Source organism: Notamacropus eugenii, chromosome 5 (genome assembly GCF_028372415.1).
Source record: "Notamacropus eugenii isolate mMacEug1 chromosome 5, mMacEug1.pri_v2, whole genome shotgun sequence".
Taxonomy (NCBI): Eukaryota; Metazoa; Chordata; class Mammalia; order Diprotodontia; family Macropodidae; genus Notamacropus; species Notamacropus eugenii.
This window is the reverse complement of record NC_092876.1, coordinates 315,584,222-315,604,856: the sequence shown is the minus strand read 5'-3', so window position 1 is coordinate 315,604,856 and position 20,635 is coordinate 315,584,222. Positions and strand designations below refer to the sequence as shown.

The 20,635-nt window shown below is 36.3% G+C and overlaps 1 protein-coding gene across 1 annotated transcript in view; it reads right to left on the bottom strand.

Moving 5' to 3' along the window:
* CNTNAP5 (contactin associated protein family member 5) overlaps nt 1-20,635 on the bottom strand; it is a 951,365-nt gene that overhangs the window by 452,464 nt on the left and 478,266 nt on the right. Inside the window, exon 8 of the mRNA XM_072613412.1 lies at nt 17,471-17,735. Within this exon, the coding sequence (XP_072469513.1) occupies nt 17,471-17,735 (265 nt within the window). The remainder of the gene's footprint in view (nt 1-17,470; nt 17,736-20,635) is intronic.

The window sequence follows — 20,635 nt, the reverse complement described above, 5'->3', positions numbered from 1 at the left end:
GTCATTCCTACCTAGAGAAAACCAAGTTGTGTAAAACCAAAGGCTTTAATCAAGATTCCACAATCCAACCCACATAGCACACAAAGTGGCAAGAATAAAAAAAAAAATTCTCAGTTCTTTGCTCTTGTAAATGCAAACATTCAAAATTATTAAAACATTTAAAAATAACAATATGTATGTTCCCCTTTTTACAAATCTCAAGCCAAACACAGTAGAAAAGCCTATTTTGCTCTGTTAATCCAATCTGTTAGTGAGGTTTTGTTTTTTTTTCTCTACAGTGAAATTAGGAAAGAAAAGTGACACTAATAGAGGTACATTATGTGAAAAATCACTTGGAAAGCTTTTGGTTTGTTTTCCAGTAGATGAAACATTACACAAAGTTATATAAAAAACCATTATTTTCCAAGTATTGAAACAATCTCATAGAGATAAATGAAATTATCAAATTTGGCATTCAAACTTTTAGGAAATCAAGGGATATGCACAGCTGCCAGTTCCTAATTCTCCATTCACACACAACAAGAATGTGTTAACAAATTCTTAGTGTTTTGATTGGTTTCCTATGTCATTCCAGACAAAGCCAAATTTGGTCATATTCATGTAATATACGGAGGGAAAAGATGGTATCATCTGATCAGAACACATTTGGAACAATGTGTTTCATACTATATATCACATTTTAGGAAGGCCTATGATAACTTAAAGAGGGTCCAAACGTGGCTGACCAAAATAGTGAAGAAACTCAAACCATATCATATTAACATTAACAAACGGGACTGGGGATATTTAGCCTGGAAAAAAATGGTTTGTGAGACTAGGATTATTATCCTCAACTATATCCTCAACTATACTGGAACAGAGGTGTGGCTTCTTTCAGGCAGTTCCTAAAGAGAAGGGAAAAAGTTGTATCCTGGAGTAATGTATATAAACTGAAGGGCTACTGATTTAAGTGGGGAAGTTTTATTGGGCAATTTGAAAGGATAATGTGGGGACCCACAGGGTAGGGCAGGATGTTGAACTACTATCCTGTTTCCTGGACTTGAGAGATCATGTTGATCTCCTTTAAAAAAATACTAACCATGATTAAGTTCAGAGAAAATAACTAGCTCCTATAAAATGGAAAAATGGGTATAGGAATTACCTGAAAAAGAGCATTCCTCAAGTTAGGAGTTTAAAAATAAAGGATAATATCAATAACCTTTTCTATCCATACCTCATAGCTTGATAGATCCTACCTTCATGATTCTATCATCTGAGAATGACTTCCTGTCTCCTCTTTAGCAATACAAATCCATGGAAATCTCCAAGACCTCGCTCAAAATCCACCTCCTCAAGGATTTGTGACTAAATTTCTATTAGCCTGATATCATTTTTTACTTCAGTTATCCCTCAGGAAAGTGTTTCCCATGTCTATATTTTCTCCCCAATTAAAGAGACTCCATTATTTATCATCAGATACCTTAGATAAATGTAAGGGTCAATGATATCTCCCATTCCCTTCCAACTTCATCCAGAACTATATCTTTGTTCTAATAGAGTACTGACAGTCCAGGAGACAGAATCACAATCTCGAAGAGAGAATGGTGACTTGGAGGCCATCTCATTCTAATCTTAAAATGTCTAATATCATCTTTTTTACAAAACTGATGGTAAATGTTCTCCCAGGCCATGTTTGAGAATTTCAAAAGAGAGGGATTACATTTACCTTCAATGTTAGCATCTTATACATTGGGACAATTCTAATTTTTCGGTTCATTTGTTGGTTGGTTTATTGGTATATTGGTTGGTATATTTCTCTCTCCACTTCTAATTTTTGTTCTGAGCCTTTTAAGGTCATGTAAAAATGTTGGGGGGATGTCACTCAGAAGAGATATTATAATACTTGAAGACAATTGAATCAATAAAGCCATACCCCCTAAGTCTCCTCATGTCCAGGCAAAATATATAGTGGGGGTGGGGGTGGCTTGAAGGTCTCCCATAGAGATGGACCAGTTGGTTAGTAACCTAACTAAAATGTAGAGGCCAGGGCAAAAAACACTCAAAATGTGGTTTGACCAGGCAAAAGGTGGAAGACATTTTCTACTTGTCCATTTCCCTTAATGAAGTCTAAAGCTTTTGCAGTTTCTGTGACATAGTGCTCATGGCTCCAGGCCTTTTCTCTGACTGTCCCCCAAGCCTACCATGCTTTCTCTCCTCACATCTGCCCCTCAGCTTCTCTGACTTCCTTCAAAAGTTTCAAATAAAATTCCATCTTTTACAGGAATCATTTTCCAGCTCTTCTTAATTCTAATGCCTTGCCTCTCTTAATCATTTTCTACATATATATATATATATATATATATATATATATATACATACATATATCTTTTTAATACATATTTGTTTTCTCCCCCATTAGATTGTGAGGTCCTTAAATTCAGGAAACGTCTTTTGTATCAGTAGCTAGGTAGGCAAGTAGACAGACAGACAGACAGACAGAAAGACAGACAGACAGACAGACAGACAGACAGACAGACAGACAGACAGATAGATAGATAGATAGATAGATAGATGATAGAGATAGAAATACATATATGCCATCATAACCTGAGTCCCTCCTGTCTTTCTGATCTTCTTACTGCCTACTTCTTACTCCTTAACAAGTAGTCTTCCACTCAGTGACTGTGGCCTCCTGTTTGTTCCATGAAGAAGACATTCCTAGCTCTAGGAATTTTTTTCTGCCTGTCCCCCATGCCTGGATCACTCTCCCTCCTCTGCTTTGAATTTTGACCTCCCTGGCTTCCTTTAAGTCTCAAATAAAATCCAACCTTCAACAGTAAACCTTGCCCCATCCCTCTTCTTTGCAGTATCTTCCTTGTGTTAATTATATCCTACTTATCAGGTGTGTGTGTGTGTGTGTGTGTATGTATATAGATATAGATGTGTGTATGTATGTATATATGTGTGTATGCATATTTCCATGTTGTCTTCCCCATTAGATTGTAAGTTCTCTGAGGGCAGGGACTGTCTTTTACCTCTATTTGCATCCCCAGTGCTTAGCCTGTCACATGGTTGTTATTATTTTTCATCCTTGGTTCTCAAAGAGGACCAATGATATCAGGAAGGTGATATCTTGACTTGAAAGTGAATTGGATTTAAATGAAGCATAGCTGTGCAAAGTCATCAGCCTTACTCTCTCCTCCAGATTCACTGGAGTCCAGTGGCAAGGAATAAATCAAGATGACTGGAAATGGCCCAGTCTATCACATAATGGGTGCATAATAAATGTTTATGGAATTTATTGAATTGAAAAGATATGTAAAAGGTGCCCCAAAAGTCTTAGTGCAGTTTTAACCTTTTGAGACTTCAAAACTACAAAGGCACAAACTTTTTAAAAAATCATTATGAAACTTAATTATTTATATTTTCTCAGACATTTAGTTGTATCAAGTTTGAATAATAAATGTTTAAATTTAACATGATGGATCATCCTATCATTATGCATTGCATTTGCTGTAGCTTCTAGATGACATATTATTGGAAAGTTAGAAGGGGGTACACTTATTAAGCATGTACTGTCTTGCAACCACTGTATTAAGTGTTTTACAAATATTATCTCATTTAATCCATACAACAATCCCATTAGATAGGTGCTATTATTATCCCCACTTAAAAGCTGGGTAAACTGATCAGTAGGGAAGTCCTAACCTAACTTACCTAACCAACTCAGTCACCTGATCTATCTCCAACGGAGTTTTTCTTTGAGGGGGAACAAATCAAAATTTTCATTAATGCAAGAAAATCTCATCATTTGGATAATCATAAGACGATAATTACAAGTGTTCTCCTTCTAGTCACTGAAAACAGCTCATGAAAATTTCTACAAATTTCAAAATAGAGTGATGAATAGGACAAGACAATCTTTATGTTGAATTTTAATAAGAAATATCTGTATCTATAGATAGATAAGTATATGTAGCTATATGTCTACATACATACATGTATGTGTTACAAATGCCTATATACCTTCCTGTCTATCTCTCTCCACATGTGTGTGTATGTGTACGATATGTTTATTATATATGGGTGTAGAGGTGCCCAAACCTGTAGTTTTGAACACCTATTACCATTTTACACTCACCAGGTATAAATGACCCCTTTGACTTCTTAAATTCAGCAGTATAGTTCTGCTAAGTCATATCAGAAAGAAACATATGAAATCATAGCCAAAAAAGTAAAAGCAAAATACCAAAATACACAACCAGGAATCATTCTACACATATATCAAATGGATAAAAAAACTTCACAGATTCACATACTACCAATGAGACTATTACATCCTCAATGCACTCTCAAAAATACTACACACAAACACATACACACATATTGTTGCCCACTTTACACAAATTCTTAAAAGTTAAGGACTGTATTCCCTCTGTATCTAATATAGAACTTTTGCTTATTATTGGAACCCATTAAATGTTTGTTGATTGGTTTAGCTATGTAAGATGTATTAATATATAATAATATAGTCTTAATATATAATAGTCTAAAACTACACAATGACGTTTGGGTTATCATCTATAACATTGAACCTTCTGGCCAAAGAGGACTACAAAATCAGCATATTAAATGGTAACTTTCCATCCTAAATAATGAACTGAAGCTTAGGACAGGCAATAAGGCAGAGGAGTTATTGTGCTTGTAGGCAGTATATTTTGCAAATCAGAAGACAGCCTAGATGGCAGAGTAAGCAGTGAATCACTGTGACTCTTCCATATTCACCTCCAAAAAACCAGTGCCCCAAAACAAATCTTGGAACAACAAAACCAGAAAAAATTGGGGTGAAACAATCATTGAGCCAAAGAAATTGAAAGACAGGAAGGAAAGGTCTGCCTCACTCAGATAAAAGGGGAGCACAGTTCAGCGTAGGAGGCAACCCAGCAAGTCAACAGCAAGTGTCATGTCAGCAAATCAATGGTAGATTTTGAGCCCCAGAGTGGTGGAGCAGGCAAATGTCAATACCAGAACCTTTCATATGCCTCAGAATAACCAGGGGAACAGGCAGCCTACAGTGTCTGACCTCTGCCATGTGCTTCAACATAGCCCTGGGCAAAGAGGCAACCAACAGCCAGATCAGCATTGCTTCTGGGTAGCCCTGGGGAAACATAGAAACACCCCACCAGACTAAGCACAAGCAAGGCACCACCACTAGGACCCTGGACCAATATCAGCTGAGCTGCCAGACCCCTATGACTTCCAACAGCACCAGCCACACCCCACCCTACTCCTCCAGTGCAGCATTAGACAGAAAGATCCTGAGTGAACCCCAAGGCAACATCAGGGCAGAAGCAGGTAAACAGCAAGGGCCTGCAGCCTCTAGCAGAAGAAGCCTGAGATAGCGTGCCTTCTACCCTGGAAGCAGAGTTCCAATTTAAAAGAAAAGAAAAAGTCTAAAACAGATGAGAAAAACAACAACAACAAAAAACCAACAACACTGTATACAGTATCAGCAATACTGTTTGATGATTACCTATAAATGACCCATCTGATCTCAGCAACATAATGATCTAAGACAAAGACAAAGGACTCAAGAAGGAAAATGCTATCCATGTCCAGATAAAGAAGTGATAGACTTTGAATGCAGATCAAATCATACTTTTTTTCACTTTACTCTTTTTTTCTTTCTTTTGCTCTATTTCTTCTTACAAAACTGTGGCTAATATACAAATATTTTTACACAGTAGCAGACATAGCACATATATAACCTATATCAAATTAGAGCTACCATTTTCAGAAGACGGGAGGGAAGGGAGAGAGAAAAAATTGGAACTTAAAATCTTGTACAAATGAATGCTAAAAATTGTTTTGACATGTAATTGGGAAAAAATAAAAATATATTTGTTTTAAAAAAAAAGAAGATGGCCTATATCAAAGAACTTTCCATTTGCCCTGCTAGGAAGTCTGCTCCCAAACTAGCTCAAATAGCAAGTTAATGTTTTTGGCTTCAAAAGGAGATCGCTGTCATTTTTTTTTTTTTTTAATGTGGATATGGAACAGTCATATAGCAAAAATTAAAGACTGTAACAAAGACAGAATCTGTCATAAAAATCAGTTGCAAAGTAGAAAATTTGGGGGAGTAGCAACAGTTTATATAGAGACAAAATGGACCTATTTGTACCAGCACTTTTAGCTGAGCACTTAAAGGACAAAAACGGTCACACAATCTATCAGTCAATCAATTAGTGGTTCCCTTTGTCTGAATAAAGTTTAAACTTCTGTTCCTGACATTCAAGACACATTTACCTTTCCAGCTTTTTTGATATTTTATTTATTTATTTCTCCTTTACTCTCTTTATGCTCCAAACAGTAGTATTCCACCCCTGGACATAACCTGTGCTTTCCCATGTCATTTACTTAACTGATGTCATTGTCCAAATGTCCTCTAGACATTTTACTCTCCCAGGAAGTTGTCTCTAATTTTGTGGTACGTAAACCTTCCCCCCTCAAACCTCACAGAGCACTTCCTCACTTTGTACTTCTTCCCTTCAATTAATTAATTATGAATTTCAAAAGCAGCATGCTATGGTCACAGAGTTTCCCAAAGTGGGCGATACCACTGGCTGGAGGTGGGGGTGGCACTGGAATCATGCTACTGTTGGAGTGAGGAGAGTAGTAGCACTGGGTGTAGTTGGAGGATGTTGAATAAAAATAAAGAACTGGTGGAAGCATAAGTAAAGAAGAGAAGAGAATTTTGAAAAAAAAATTAGTATAAGTTTCATCTGTTGTAAAAGAGTTAAAGTTGCAATGATTACATTATTTTCCCAATAAACACACAAAATGAAAGTTATAATCCATCAGTGGTCAAGTCTGCTGAGAGGTCTTAAAAGCAAAGATTGGCAGGGAACTTGTAGGGCACTGTTGGGAAGCCCATCAGCAGGAATATGTGCCTGTAATGACTTGTTTACAATACAATACTATGTGGTTACATGAAATAATATTGCATCATTAAAATTTCAATGCAAGGGAAAAAAAAAACTACAAATTTAAAATACATTATTAAATTTAAGATGTCACTTTAAAAAAACTATATTTTTGAAGTTATGCAAATTTTAGAAAAAAAACATTAAGGAACTAAATAAAGTAGATTTCCGGGAGGATGCTGAGTAAATTTTTAAAGGGGGTGGTGGGACAAATAAGTTTGGGAACCTCTGCTGTAGTAGATAGAGAGTCAGCTGAGGAACCAGAAAGATGGGGGTAAAAATGTTCCCTCTGAGAGATCCTGTGTGACCCTGGGGTAGTCACTTAACTTCTCAATACTCAAGGCAGCTCTTTTATACTGTCAGTTGCATAGACAGCACCAGTTTGCATTATTAGAAGGAATTTCCTTATTTAAGTATCTTCGACATCAATGAAGTGACCAGTTCTGTCACTATCCCTATTGTCAATTATAGTTTGTTGTACATATCTATAGTTGTCTTAATACTATACTAGACTTTAAAGTCCATGAGGTCAAAGACCATGCTTATCTAAAATGTTTATCTTTCATAGCACTAGCATAGTGCTCTGTACTTAGAAAACAAATAAATGCTTGATGAATGAAAATAATAATCATAGTGCCTTTGTTATTTCTTTTTACATAGTTCAAAAGCTTTAGATTTGTTTGTGATTGAAGTCTGCTTTGCAGTTTAAGGAACTAGCTGAATTTGCCTGTGAGTGGGGGTTGGAAGAAGCATCATTTGAGACTTTTAGTAAGAGAATCCATGTTGGGACTTTCAACTCTGAATATAGTTAAACACCCTGTTGTGACAGTTATAGTGCTGAACCTCTCTATTTACCCTCACTAATGGGATTGTCTCATCAATGTTATCTCAGCTAAAACAAGAAGGCAGTTAGTTGGTGACAACTTAATTGCAGGAGAGGAGAGAGTTCATAGACTAGTCATGTTTACTTGATATACAGATGACAGTTATATACAAATGGCTTGTATGAAAAAGGGCAGCATTTTGGGAGCAGCTATGTTAATTACAGAGCTGTAGCCTGTAACCATCTGGCTGCCAGTATTAATCAGGGTGAGTACTTCCATCATAGTGACATGTGCCTTGTTCAACCACAGAAACCACCACTGGGATCTATGTTGGTCATTCTCTAATTAGTGCTTGCCCTTGTTAATGTTTCATTATGTGACCTGGAACAAACTCTAGCAAATCACTGTTGTTTCCTAGGTATTTGTGAAAAATTAGTACCAACCCATTTTTCACAATCACATTTCTGTCCCTCAGGATTTTTTTCTGGGGTTGCTTTACATGTCATCTTGGCTGCCTTTGATTGGAAGGGGGAAAAGAGAAAGAAAGAGAGAAAGAAAGAAAGAAAGGGAGAAAGAAAAGAAGGAAGGAAGGGAGGGAGGAAGGAAAGGAGATAAAGAGAGAGAGAAAGAAAGAAAGAGAAAGAAAGAAGGAGAAAGAAAAAGTAAGAGAAAGAAAAAGAAAGAAAAAAGAAAGAAGCCATGTTTGACTGAAAAAAAGAAAATGTTGGTGTTTGTTGGAACTAAATGTCTGATTTGGTTGTAGAACCAGATACTACATTAATGTAATCCCAAGCCTTGAGGTTGTATTGCAGAAAGTGTAGTCTTAGTTCAACTTTAATTAACTGAGCTTTCCTGAATTAGTTAATCTGAGCCTCAGTCAATTAAAATGTATGTAGGCACGATAAAATATTTGCTTTCCATTGTTCAAAACAAGATAGGTTAAGAAAGCAAAAATTCCTACCAGTGACTTACATTATAGTTGAATAGACAAGAATGGAAATACAATAAAAACTGGAAAAAACCTCTAGGGGTGGGGGGAATTATTAATGGGAGTCCTATATTCACATGAGAATTCTTTAAACAAATTTCTGGAGGTCCATGAATTTGGATGGGAAAAAATTATTACCTCTTTATTTCAATATTGTTGGGGTTGGAAGCTCAATTCCGTGTGGACAGTCTTGGGCGGGTAAAGGTGGGAACTTCTAAATCTTAGAGTTCTCACGAGACCCCCCCAGGAAACGACTGGGAATCAAGGTGAACCGAGCTATCTCGTGTATTTCCGCCTCTTCCCGTGAGAAACGTGATGGGAGAGAGCTCTCCCCGCCCTCGAGATTGTCCCGGATTGGAGCACACCTGTTGTTACCTAACAGGCTCAGTATTGATGTGCAAACTACACAACGGGAGGGTTTAAGTAGGATCAGGAAAGCCTGAAAGCTCTCTTGGGCAGAGGGGTGCGGAGCGGACAGGACACAAGGCTTCGCTTTTCCTCTTCTCCTTCTCTCCCCTCCCCCTCTCTCCCCACTTACACTTCTACTTCCAATCTCTTATTGTAAGATCTTTGCCTCCTTGGGAGATCCCTCTCTCTCTCCCTCCTAAGGAAGAAGCCCCTGCACTTGTAACCAAGACCCTGAAATAAAGCTCAACCCTTGTTCGACTCTGGAACGTCCTTTCTCTCATATGTGCACCTGGCGTGGCCAGCCGAAGACCTCGGGAGGTGAGGTAAGAAAGACTTGGGTAGCCCACAGGCCTCTAGGTCTGGCACAATATAATTGGTTTATTTTGTCATCCTCTGTATTTATATATTTAGGAACTCATAACCTAAAAATGGTTAAGAACCCTTGGTGTAGGGGGTCAAGGAAAGTACAATTTCTGCTAATCACGCAAACATTTTTTCTATAATTGAATAATTTCTGAACTCTCTTCTCATGAGAATTGCTTTTGCTCAAGTTCCCTGACAGATTTCTATTAATACCAAGAGAAAGAGAGAGCTTTTTGAAGTAAAGTTAGGTTATATAGTGGATAGATCTCTAAATCTGTAATCGGGAAGACTTAAGTCCAAATCCCACCTTACATATTAGCTATGTGATCCTGGTCTTGTCTCTTAACTTATTCATCTCAGTTTTCCCATTTGTAAAATGGGGATACTAATAGCATCTAACATCCAGAGTTTTGTTAGGATCAAATAAGATAATATTTGCAAAGCACTTTGCAAAATTTAAAGTTCTACAAAATATGCTAGTTATCATCATCATCCTCATCATCATAGTGGTACATATCATAATATAAATAAGGTGAGATTCACAATTAAAAGATGAAAAGGATAAGAAGGTAGTTGCCAAGTTGAAATGATACCTTCTTATATACCAGCCCATCTACCTAGGAGTAAAGGGAACCAAGATAGTGAAGTAGAGGCAGTAACTCACCCGAACTCTCCCAAATCCCTTTCCAAATTGTAAACATCACATTCCAAATCCCTTTAAAATAACACCTCAAAATAAAATAAAATAAAATAACAAATAATCCCTTTAAATTATGGAATAGCAGAGCCAAAAAGAGTCAGGGTGAAACAATTTTACAGCCCAAGAAAACTTAGGTCAGCAAGAGAGGTCTGTCACATCAGGGTGGTAATCAATCTCAGAGAGCAGCCAAGATCACATCTCAGCAATGCCAGCACAAGGTCTTGGAGGTAGGTGCAGCATCAGCCACAATAGCTTTGGGAACTCTCAGGCCATATACATTAAGTGGGTCAGACAATAGTTTGAAAGAGAAGAGGAGCATTAGTGCTTGTAGCTTCAGGGTAGTAGTAGTCTGATCACAGTTCCAAGGTGGAGATAATCCCTTGCAGTCACTCACTAGAGTCTCACATCTCAGTTCCAAGGAAGAAAGGAACACTAGCAGTTCTAGGGCTAATAGGAGTGATAGTTCTTATGGCAATGGGGGCAAAGGCCCTTAGTGGGAAAAGCCTAGAGCACAGGTCAGAAGAGGAGTGACCACACCTCTCCTTAGATCACACCACCGCGGAAGAACCAAAAACTTACAGACCCCCCAGAACTAGCTCTGAAAAAAAACAGCATGAAAAAAGCCTATTTGGGAAAATTCCCTCTCTTCCTTGAGAGCAGAGTCCAACCTTAATATAAAGTTAAAAGTCAAGAAATAGGTGGGGAAATGAGTAAAGAACCACAACAAAAGAATATAAGAATTTAAAAGTTACTATGGTGACAGGGAAGGTCAAGGCACAACCTTAGAAGAAGACAACGATGTCAAAACAGCTACAGGCAAAGCTTCAAAGGGTAGGAAATGGGAATTAGACACAAGTCGAACAAAAATTCCCATAAGAGATAAGAAAAACATTTAAAAAAATAAGAAAGAAGAAAAATGGGAAAAGAAACGGGAGTGACATAAGAAAATTATGAAAAGCAAGTTAATAATTTGGTAGAAAAGATGCTCCAAAAATATTTTTAAAAATTAGACCTCAAAAACTAGAATTGGACAAATAGTAAGAGAAAAACAACTATTTACAGAATTTGCCAAGTGGAAAAAGAAGTACAAAAGTGCACTGAAAAAATATTCCTTAAAGATAAGCATGGAAGTTAATCATACCCCAACATATCAAGAAACAATTAGACAATTAGAATGAAATAAAAAAGAAAAGAAAATGGGAAATTTCTCATTGAAAAAACTGAGCTGGAAAATAGAACTAGGAGAGATAATTTAAGAATTATTAGACTATCTGAAAACAAATAATGAAGAGCAAAATGAGCAGAACCAGAGAACAATGTATACAGTAACAGTAATATTGTTCTAAGAACAAATTTGAGGGACTAAATAATTTTGATTATTATGAATACCCAAACTAACTACAAAGTACATATGAAGGAAAACATCTGCATTCTGAGAAAGAACAGAAAAATAGAAATATGTATAGAATGATTATACATATATATGTATGTATGTATAAACATATATTTGTGTCTAATGGTAGCTATTTGTAGGATGGAGGGAGATGAAAGAAAAAAGAAAAAGTAAAGTTACATGATAACCATATATTTTAAAGGAGTAGGAAGTTATACATAATAGATTTGCAGTTTCTTATACAATCATCTCCCTCACCTCCCCCATTCTATTACATGGAAATATTCGTTTTATTTCTTAAGTTCAGAATAAAATAAATAAACCTTAAGAAATACTAGATTATCTGAAAGTCATGATCAAAAAAATAAAAGAGGGCAGATATCATATTTCAAGAAATTATCAATGAAAACTGTCCTGATATCCTAGAACGAGAAGGTAGTACAGAAAAGTTTACTTATTGGGTTCAGAATAAAATAAATACAACTTTAAAAAAAAAAGAATAACTAGACTCCTTGAAAGCCATGATTAAAGAGAAAGACTGTAAATATTATATTTCAAGAAATTATCAAGGAAAACTCTCCTGATATTCTAGAAACAGAGGGTAAATAGGAAGATTCCACCAACTACCTCATGAAAGATATTCCAAAGTGAAAATTTCCAGGAATGGTATAACCATATCCCAGAAATTCCAGATCAAAAGCAAAATTCTTCTCTAAGTCAGAAAAAATAAATAAATATCTTGAACAACAGGATCACACAAGATTTAGTAGCTTCCATATGAAAGGATTGGAAGCATTGAAATATGATATTCCAGAAAGTAAAGGAGCTAGGATTACAACCAAGAATGACTTACCAAGCAAAAGCAAGTATAATCTTTCAGGGGAAAAGTGCATATTTAACAAAATATAGGATTTTCAAGCATTCCTAATGAAAAGATCAGTGTTGAATAGAAAATCTGACACTCTAACAGAATACTAAAAAGAAACACAAAAAAGTAAACATGATAGAAAAAATCATGAGAGTCAATAAGCTTATACTTTATATTCCTATGTGGGATGATGCTACTTTTAACTCTTAAGAACTTTATCATTATTAGGGCAGTTGGAAGGAGTATACATGAACAGAGGGTAGAGGTGTGAGTTGACTTTGATGATATAATCAAAAAAAAATTAAGGGCTGAGAAAAAGGAATGCATTGGAATAAGGGAAAAGGGAGAAAAGAATGGGGTAAATTATCTCACATTAAAGAGGGACAGAAGATTATATTACATTAAAAAGTTTTTGCACAAACAAAACCAATGCAGCTAAACTTAGAAGAAAAGCAAGAAAAAAATATAGCAAGTGTCTCTCATAATGTATCATCTCTCAAATATATGGAGAAATGAGTCCAATTTATTAGAATATGAGTCATATTCTTATATGACCTGGGCTATGCTATTTCTGATCTGTATGACCTTAAGGAAATTACTTTGTTTTTTGATCCTTGGTTCATTCATCAGCAAAAGGAGGGGAGGGTTGGAATGCATGACTCCTTAATGCCCTTCTAGCTCTAAATCCTCTGATCTTATGACCAATCATATCAATGATTTGCCCCTTTTCTCAAGGGTCAAGTATTAGCTGGCCTAATTAATAAATCGACTATTAATTACCGGTAAAATCTGTATCTTAGGAATTTTGCTCACAAGAGTTATTACATGTGAATAATATTTATTTATTTTTAAATGAGAAGTTCAATATAAGCATTTATTTGAGACAATCTCAGCAATTTTACTTATATATTTCCTTTTAAAATTTTTAACTATTTATTTTTAGTTTTCAACATTCACTTCCACAAGATTTTGAGTTTCAAATTTTTTCCCCATCTCTCCCCTCTGCCCATGCAAGATAGCATGAATTTTGACTACCCCTTCCCTCAATCTGCCCACTGTTCTATCACGCCCCTCCTTTCTCTTATTCCTTTCTTCTCTATTTTCTTATAGGAGAAGATAAATTTCTATACCCCATTGCCTGTATGTCTTAATTCCTAGGTGCATGTAAAAACAATTTTTTAACATTTGTTTTTTCACAACTTTGAGTTCCAAACTCTCTCCCTTCCTCCCTCTCTACCCACCCACACTGAGAAGGCAAGCAATTTGATATAGGTTATACATGTGAAGTCAAGCAAAATATTTCCATAATAGTCATGTTGTAAAACACTATGAGTAATCTTTATTTAAACCCTACTTGATATCTCTAAGAGTGAGACCATTATATTACAAGGAAGTTCATTATGTCACTAAGAATTGTACTAAGGTCTGAGGGTCACATACTTTCCACTTGTAAGCTTGATGTCAACTTCAAAGATTAAACCCATCTTTAAATATCTCCATTTCCCTTAACCTATTGGGGTTCCAGTACCATCACTTGTCACTCATTTGATCTTATAAAACATATCTGTGTCTCATTTTTTTTTATTTGTAAAATAAGGGAACTGGAAAGAATAAATGGTCTCTAAGGTCCCTTCTTGCTCTAAGCCTGTGATGTTATGATCCTATTATAAGTCAATAGAATCCTTTAGATATAAACATAAGACAGATTTTCCTCAGATATGAGGCTTAAAAATGACAACAGATAAGGTTCTAGACATACATGTTTTTAATGTTCTGACTTTCATGCAAGTCCACATATATAAGGTCACGATGAAGAGGTCAGGTAGAAGGAGGGAGAATAAAAATTGACTTCAATCTTTAACAAACCAGAACTGCACAAAATATATAGAGGAGAACTTTCATCATATGCTTTAACTAGCTGATACTTCATCCACTGCAACAACTTAAATGCACATAACTTTTACTTTGAGGACAAATTTAGTTTTTGCTTTGTTTTGTTTCCAATGGAAAGAGCCCAAAATAGCATGAAGAAACTCATGGAAATCATTTGAAAGACAGGAAATAAGAATCAAGGTCTCCCAAACATGTCATTGTTTTTCTTTCCCTTCTGGTTACTTGGGGTGTTTCCTTTCTTCTCCCTCTCTCCCTCTTTCTCTGACTCCCTCCCTCCTGTTCCCCCTTCTCCACTCCCCTTCTTATTCAAGAAAATCTGGACAAGTCTTAGATGCTTGAGTATCTTGATACCTAGTCTATCCACGCTAATATTTTTTGATAATTATTTCTACTTCCTGTGAGGCAGCAATATCAATAGAACAATTAAAGCTACTTAAAACTTTGGCATTAAAACCAAGAGGACAGTTCACTATTTTGCAAATAATGGAGGCTACTTAGTTGGCCTCTATTTTCAATTTTCCTAAGGGTATAATTATATCCAGAATTTTTGCCCAAGTACTCCCTCACGTACTCTATGGAAGGAAGGAAGGAAAGAGGGAAATACACATCTGAGAAGAGCCTACTATATGCCAGGCATTATGTTAAGTGTTTTACAAATATTATCTCTCCTTTTATTGTCATAACAACCCTGAGAGGTAGATGCTGCCACTACTCCCATTTGAAATTGAGGAAATGGAGTCTACCAAGCGGTCTATATTCAGGTTATCTCTAGATAGTGAGGATATCCTGACTTTTTAAATATAGACAAATACTGATCCTTTTTACAAGTGAATCACCATGACAGCAATCTAGGCTTTGGGAAGCAAAGAAAAAGCCTTCAGCTATTTAGAAGAAATGACCAGGAAGTTCACCATCTTCCAAAGGGAGGAAATGCACAATGCAAGGAGAATATAAGTAGATTTCTTGCCAGATGTTAGCAGAACTACATGGCTAATTAAGAAAAAAAAATATTTTTCTTGAGTGATTTTCATAAGACAGATAAGAAAGGGTAGATGACTTTTTTTCTTTTTTCAGGCACTAGGGGAATGTGAAAGCTTTTATAAGTGTTTCTTCCAGTCATACAACTGCTTTAATAGACTGAGATGCATTTAATAATACAACTAGCACCTGGATGTTTTGGAGTAAAGTACCACTAGGGCCCACATAATATTAAAATTGTACTTTTTACCTGAGGCCTACAAGACTCCATGTTCAAGAATCTCACAAATTAGAAAGAGACAATCTGGAGTCAATTTTTTTACTTTTCTTTGTTAATCCAGAAAGTCTGACCTCATATTTATACAACTCTGAAATCAGTTCTTGCCTTTTCACTGGCTGTAATGTTTTCTCTTCTTGCTTCTACCTCTTCCAAAACATGCTTTAAGAACCTCTGTAGCACCACCTTTTTTGCTCTCCTCCTACCCCAGCCCTCACTCCAAAGTCTTAAATCTGCTTTGTTTGCACTTTATGTAAAGTTATTTATATTGATGTTGTCTTCCCTGATATACTGAGATTTCCTTTTTATTGACAAGTATAGTTTCATTTTATTTCATTTTTCATTATATCTCTGGTACCTGGATTTGTTTCACATATGCATAGTAGAAATTTGATTAATGATTTAGCAGTTTATTGGAAACTTTTATAATTCTTAATGACTATCTGAACCCAATTAAAAATGTGAAAAGTTATCCAAAAACCTTCTGGGTAAGGAAAATTATTCTTATGTCTCATGATTTTCACAGGAAGACCCACTCAAGTCCATGATTTTTAAAGAAAGATCACAGTGCCTCCATGTTCCAGCCCAAGTCTATCTGTCGCATCTAAACATATAATAAATCTGGGTTTTTGCTCTCCAACTTCAATTTTTTTTTCTTTTCCAGTGAGATTATCACTCCAAAATTCACCATGCTGTTTGCTCCCTTCAAGCTTTGGCTATGCTTTTTTTTTTTTTTTTTCTGACGCAGACTATACTGCTTCCTTCTCCACAAATCTCAATCTTATTCTTCATTCCACATCCATTCTCTTCCATGTGCCATTCTAAGCTGCTACTACATTGATTTCACATTCCTCTGAACCGCATTTTCACCCATTTTCCATATGATTTATTTTGAGACAACCTAGAACTGGAAGTTTCTGGAAGGAAGGAGTCAAATCTAACATTTCTTTTTTATCTCTCTTAGAACCTACCATAGCACTATGTATGTGATACTTAGGTTAATACTCTAATACTTTCAGGCATCTGTTATTTTATCCTTGTTGATATTTATTCTACCAACACTTTCAGAAAAACTTCAACAAGCTGGCCCTCAGAAAATAAAGTCCATCAGTTGGTATATATTCAAAGCCTTTCCAGCTTGATGGGACCCACCAGACCACTCTGTTAGCCTAGACTTTAAGGATTCTGATCAACTTTTTATAACAGTGAAGCATCAAAGTAAGCCTTTCATCAATACACATAATTAGTCATTAAAAAATATTGAACAAAAAAGGAAACCTCAATTTGTTAAGTTCTGTTTGATTAGTTAGCTCAGAGAAGTATCTGACATTGTTTCCCAATTCATTTCTTGCTGGATACAGACAGCTATTATTTACATTCTCCAACTGGAAATGATAAGGCATAAAATGCTATTATTTACATTTTCCAACTGGAAATGATAAGGCATAAAATGTTGAAATAACTTAACCAAGGTCACATGGTCATAGATCATCATCATTTGCTTCACCTTTAATCCTAAAACTTTCTTATTTTCATTTTTCTGTACCATCATGTACTATCATGTCATGTAGTATGATCCTGCACATATTAGGCACACAATTACTAACTGAAATAATTAAAAATACAGCAATAAAGACTAATACAGACTAAATTTCAGATGAAAAGAGGCCTGGGGAAGGGATAGTGGAGTAATGATTTGTTTCTCTGATGGGTAGCTATCCTCTTATACTGGTATCAGAACTCTATGCCAAATGTCCTAAAATTGGTTTGATGACTAAGAAACAAATTTGACTAGGGCATGAGAAAGATTAGATACCTGTGGGGATTTCCATGGAGCGTTCTGTCATTTTCTGGATAACAAGCCTCAGCATCCCATCCTCCAGGTAGAGCAGTAGGATTCCAGAATCCTCTGACAGTGCTGTTGATAGTAGCAGACCATCTCTGTTCCAAGTTCGAAACTGGAAACTTACTGAGAGCCCATCAATTTGGGGGGTGCCAGGCAGTAACAAATAACTGCTCCTGGAGTTGACAAACGTGATGGGAACAATTTGTGGTTCTGAGCAGGAAAAAGTGACATTGCCCTGGAAAACAATAAAAAAGCAAACCCATAAAAGTCATTTTTTATTCTACAATCTGACAGCTGATATAAACAACCACCAGAAGCTGACCTTAATTTCAGGATCAGTCAACATTCAGCTATGAGTTATTAAAAGAAAATATGTCAAGTAGGCTCATAGACACAAGCTAGGTGGTTGCAGGTTCCTGTTTGGAGGGTCACAATGCCATCTGACATCCTGGGACAGCTCAACTGGGGAACTTGAGAAAGCCTTAAAGTATTTTCTAAGGAATAGAAGAAAAAAGATATTTTGCTGGTGAAAAATGGCACAAACAAATCAGCAAATGATACGCTGAGAGTATATTGTGCCTAGATAATTATTAAACAAAAGGTCAGAACAGTGTTCTTAAGCAAATAAATATATTAATCATACATATTTATATAAATGTATTATACACATCCATGTGCATTTGATGTCAAATTTGAATCAGATGATAGATAACAAACATTTATTAATCTCCTACTATATGTCAAACAGTGTGCTGAGTACTGGGAATATAAATAAGAAATAAGATAGACACTGCCCTCAAGGACCTTACAAATCAAATTTGGAAAGACAACACACAAAATGAAGCAAAAATAAGGAGAAAGGTATCCAGGGAGGGTACATGACAGAAAAGTCAAGATAAGTGTAGCTGGGTAGAAAAACGAAGAGATAGCTAGTCTACGCAACTCCCTTAAATGGAACTTCTGAGAGAGTTCTTTCCACTTTACTCTCCAATCAGAGGTCCCAGAATCAGAGGGTACTATTAAGGGATGTGTAACAAGGCTGATGTGACAAGGAAGGTGAGGAGGTTCCCAGAAGCATAATGGAGAAGTTCCAAGGAATTCAGTCAGTTTGGAATTTCTTCAGAGATTTAGAGCTAAAGAGATTTAGAAACCATCTAATTGAACTTTTTTTTTATGAATCTGAGGACCAGACAGGAGAAGTATCTTGACCAAGATAACACAAGTAGTAAATGGCAGGGACATAATTTGAACTTAAGTTCTTTCATTTTAAAAGTAGCTTCTTAAATGTTCAGTGTCATAAACAGAACTAGTTAGATAATTACATATTTTACTTTTAAATTATACAGTTATGTTGAGATTACATAGAAAATTAATATTATGATATAACAGAAAGAATTAATCAATTTAAAGCTAGAAGAGTAGTGATAGTTGAAAGATCAAAATTTCTTCTGCAGTATTATCAATGTGAGAAAGGAATTTCATTGTTCTTTTTCCACAGCAAATAATAAAGAAACCAGCCACCTCCCCAAGTGGGAGCTGACCCATCACTATCTGCTTAAAGACCAACCATTCAATGAGGAATGAGGGAATCAGGACTATATACTTTAGCTATGGACTCTAACCTGAAGGAAGGAAGCTTAAGAATCAAATTTGTGCTTGCTTAATGAGCCTTATTCATATTAACTGACACACCTCGCATAAAATTGTCCCTCCTATGACATGTAAATAAAGCACCTTCCTTGACTCACTCTGTTTTTGAGTTCTTTTCATGAGAATGGCATGTTTCTCACAGTTTGGTGCATTGGACGGGAAATATGAGACTTCAAGCAGGTAAGCAGATGGATCAAGGGAAGAGCAGTCCTGCCAATCTTAGAGAAGTCCCTTTATCCAGGCTGGGGACTCCCCCTGATGTCCTAAAGAAAGCCAGACCTTGTTTAAAGAAGAAAATCATGCAGAGGAATGAAAAAGAAGAAAAAAAGTGTGAAATTGAACAGCAGGAGACAGTGTAAGTCAGGTAACCTGAGCAACAGCAAGAAAATTTGGTGTCTAAGTACTGTTTTGTCAAGTCTAAGGAACCTAGGTTGATAAGTGAGGTTTCCCTTGAGTGGGAAGTGAGTACTCTTGGGATCTATCTAGGACCAGACTAGCTCAGGTTGAGGGTGGTCAGAAGAAGGTCTTAGCATAGGGAATCTTAGACACAACCCTTCCAGTACCTTCAGAATATACATCCTAAGATGGGAAGTGAGTGCTCTTAAAAAAATGCTACCAGGAGGAGGATAGGGAATTCTGTGAGTATTCTTTCTAATCCCCATTTGAAGGAATGCTGGCTATATTCCTTCACCATCTGCTCTGCAGACCAGTCCCATGGAAGGACCTTTGGAGAAAGAGAGCAGAGAAGAAGAAGGAGGAGGAGGGTAAATCTAGATTCTGGGAATGATCCTTTTGAAATTGGCTTGGAGTTAGTCAGAGTAAATTGACATGAATAGTTGAATTTTAACTGGTCTAATCTAAAATTAGTTAAGTTCCTAAAAAGAGAGGATCTATTTTGCTCTATCTGTTCTATGTGTCTGTATGTTTGTGAAGAGTTTCGTGATTGTTTGTGGTGTGATGTTGCAAATGCAGCCAGGCAGCCAGCCAGAGTAGCAAAGGATGTAGCTGGACTTTCCACTGGAATTCTAATGTCTCTTAATCTCCCCCTCTCCCTCCCTCCCTGATTACAGTAGTCTTAGAGGAGTGAGTGGGGGTTTGAGGGGGAGACAGACTGAGAGAGAGAGAGAGAGACAGAAAGAGACAGAGAGAGAGAGAAAGAGAGAGAGAGAGAGAGAGAGAGAGAGAGAGAGATTTTACTGTTTGACTTGATGTGTTGCATGAATGGTGTTAATAGACTGAAAATTTTTTTTAAGTTGTTTAAAAAAATCTTTCTTTCTGCTTTTTAACTCTGGCCAAGAAAGGTAAGAGAAAGTGGAGAGGATCTTTTTCCCCCAGATCAAGAAAAGCATGCTGATCAGTATTAACCATTTCATGCTTCACCCAAAACAGGACACAACCAAAGGGTAATTAAATTCATTTTGGTTGTATTTGGACATGTAAAAGGTGAGGTGTGTCACTCTTAATTTAATGTTTAAGATAGATTAG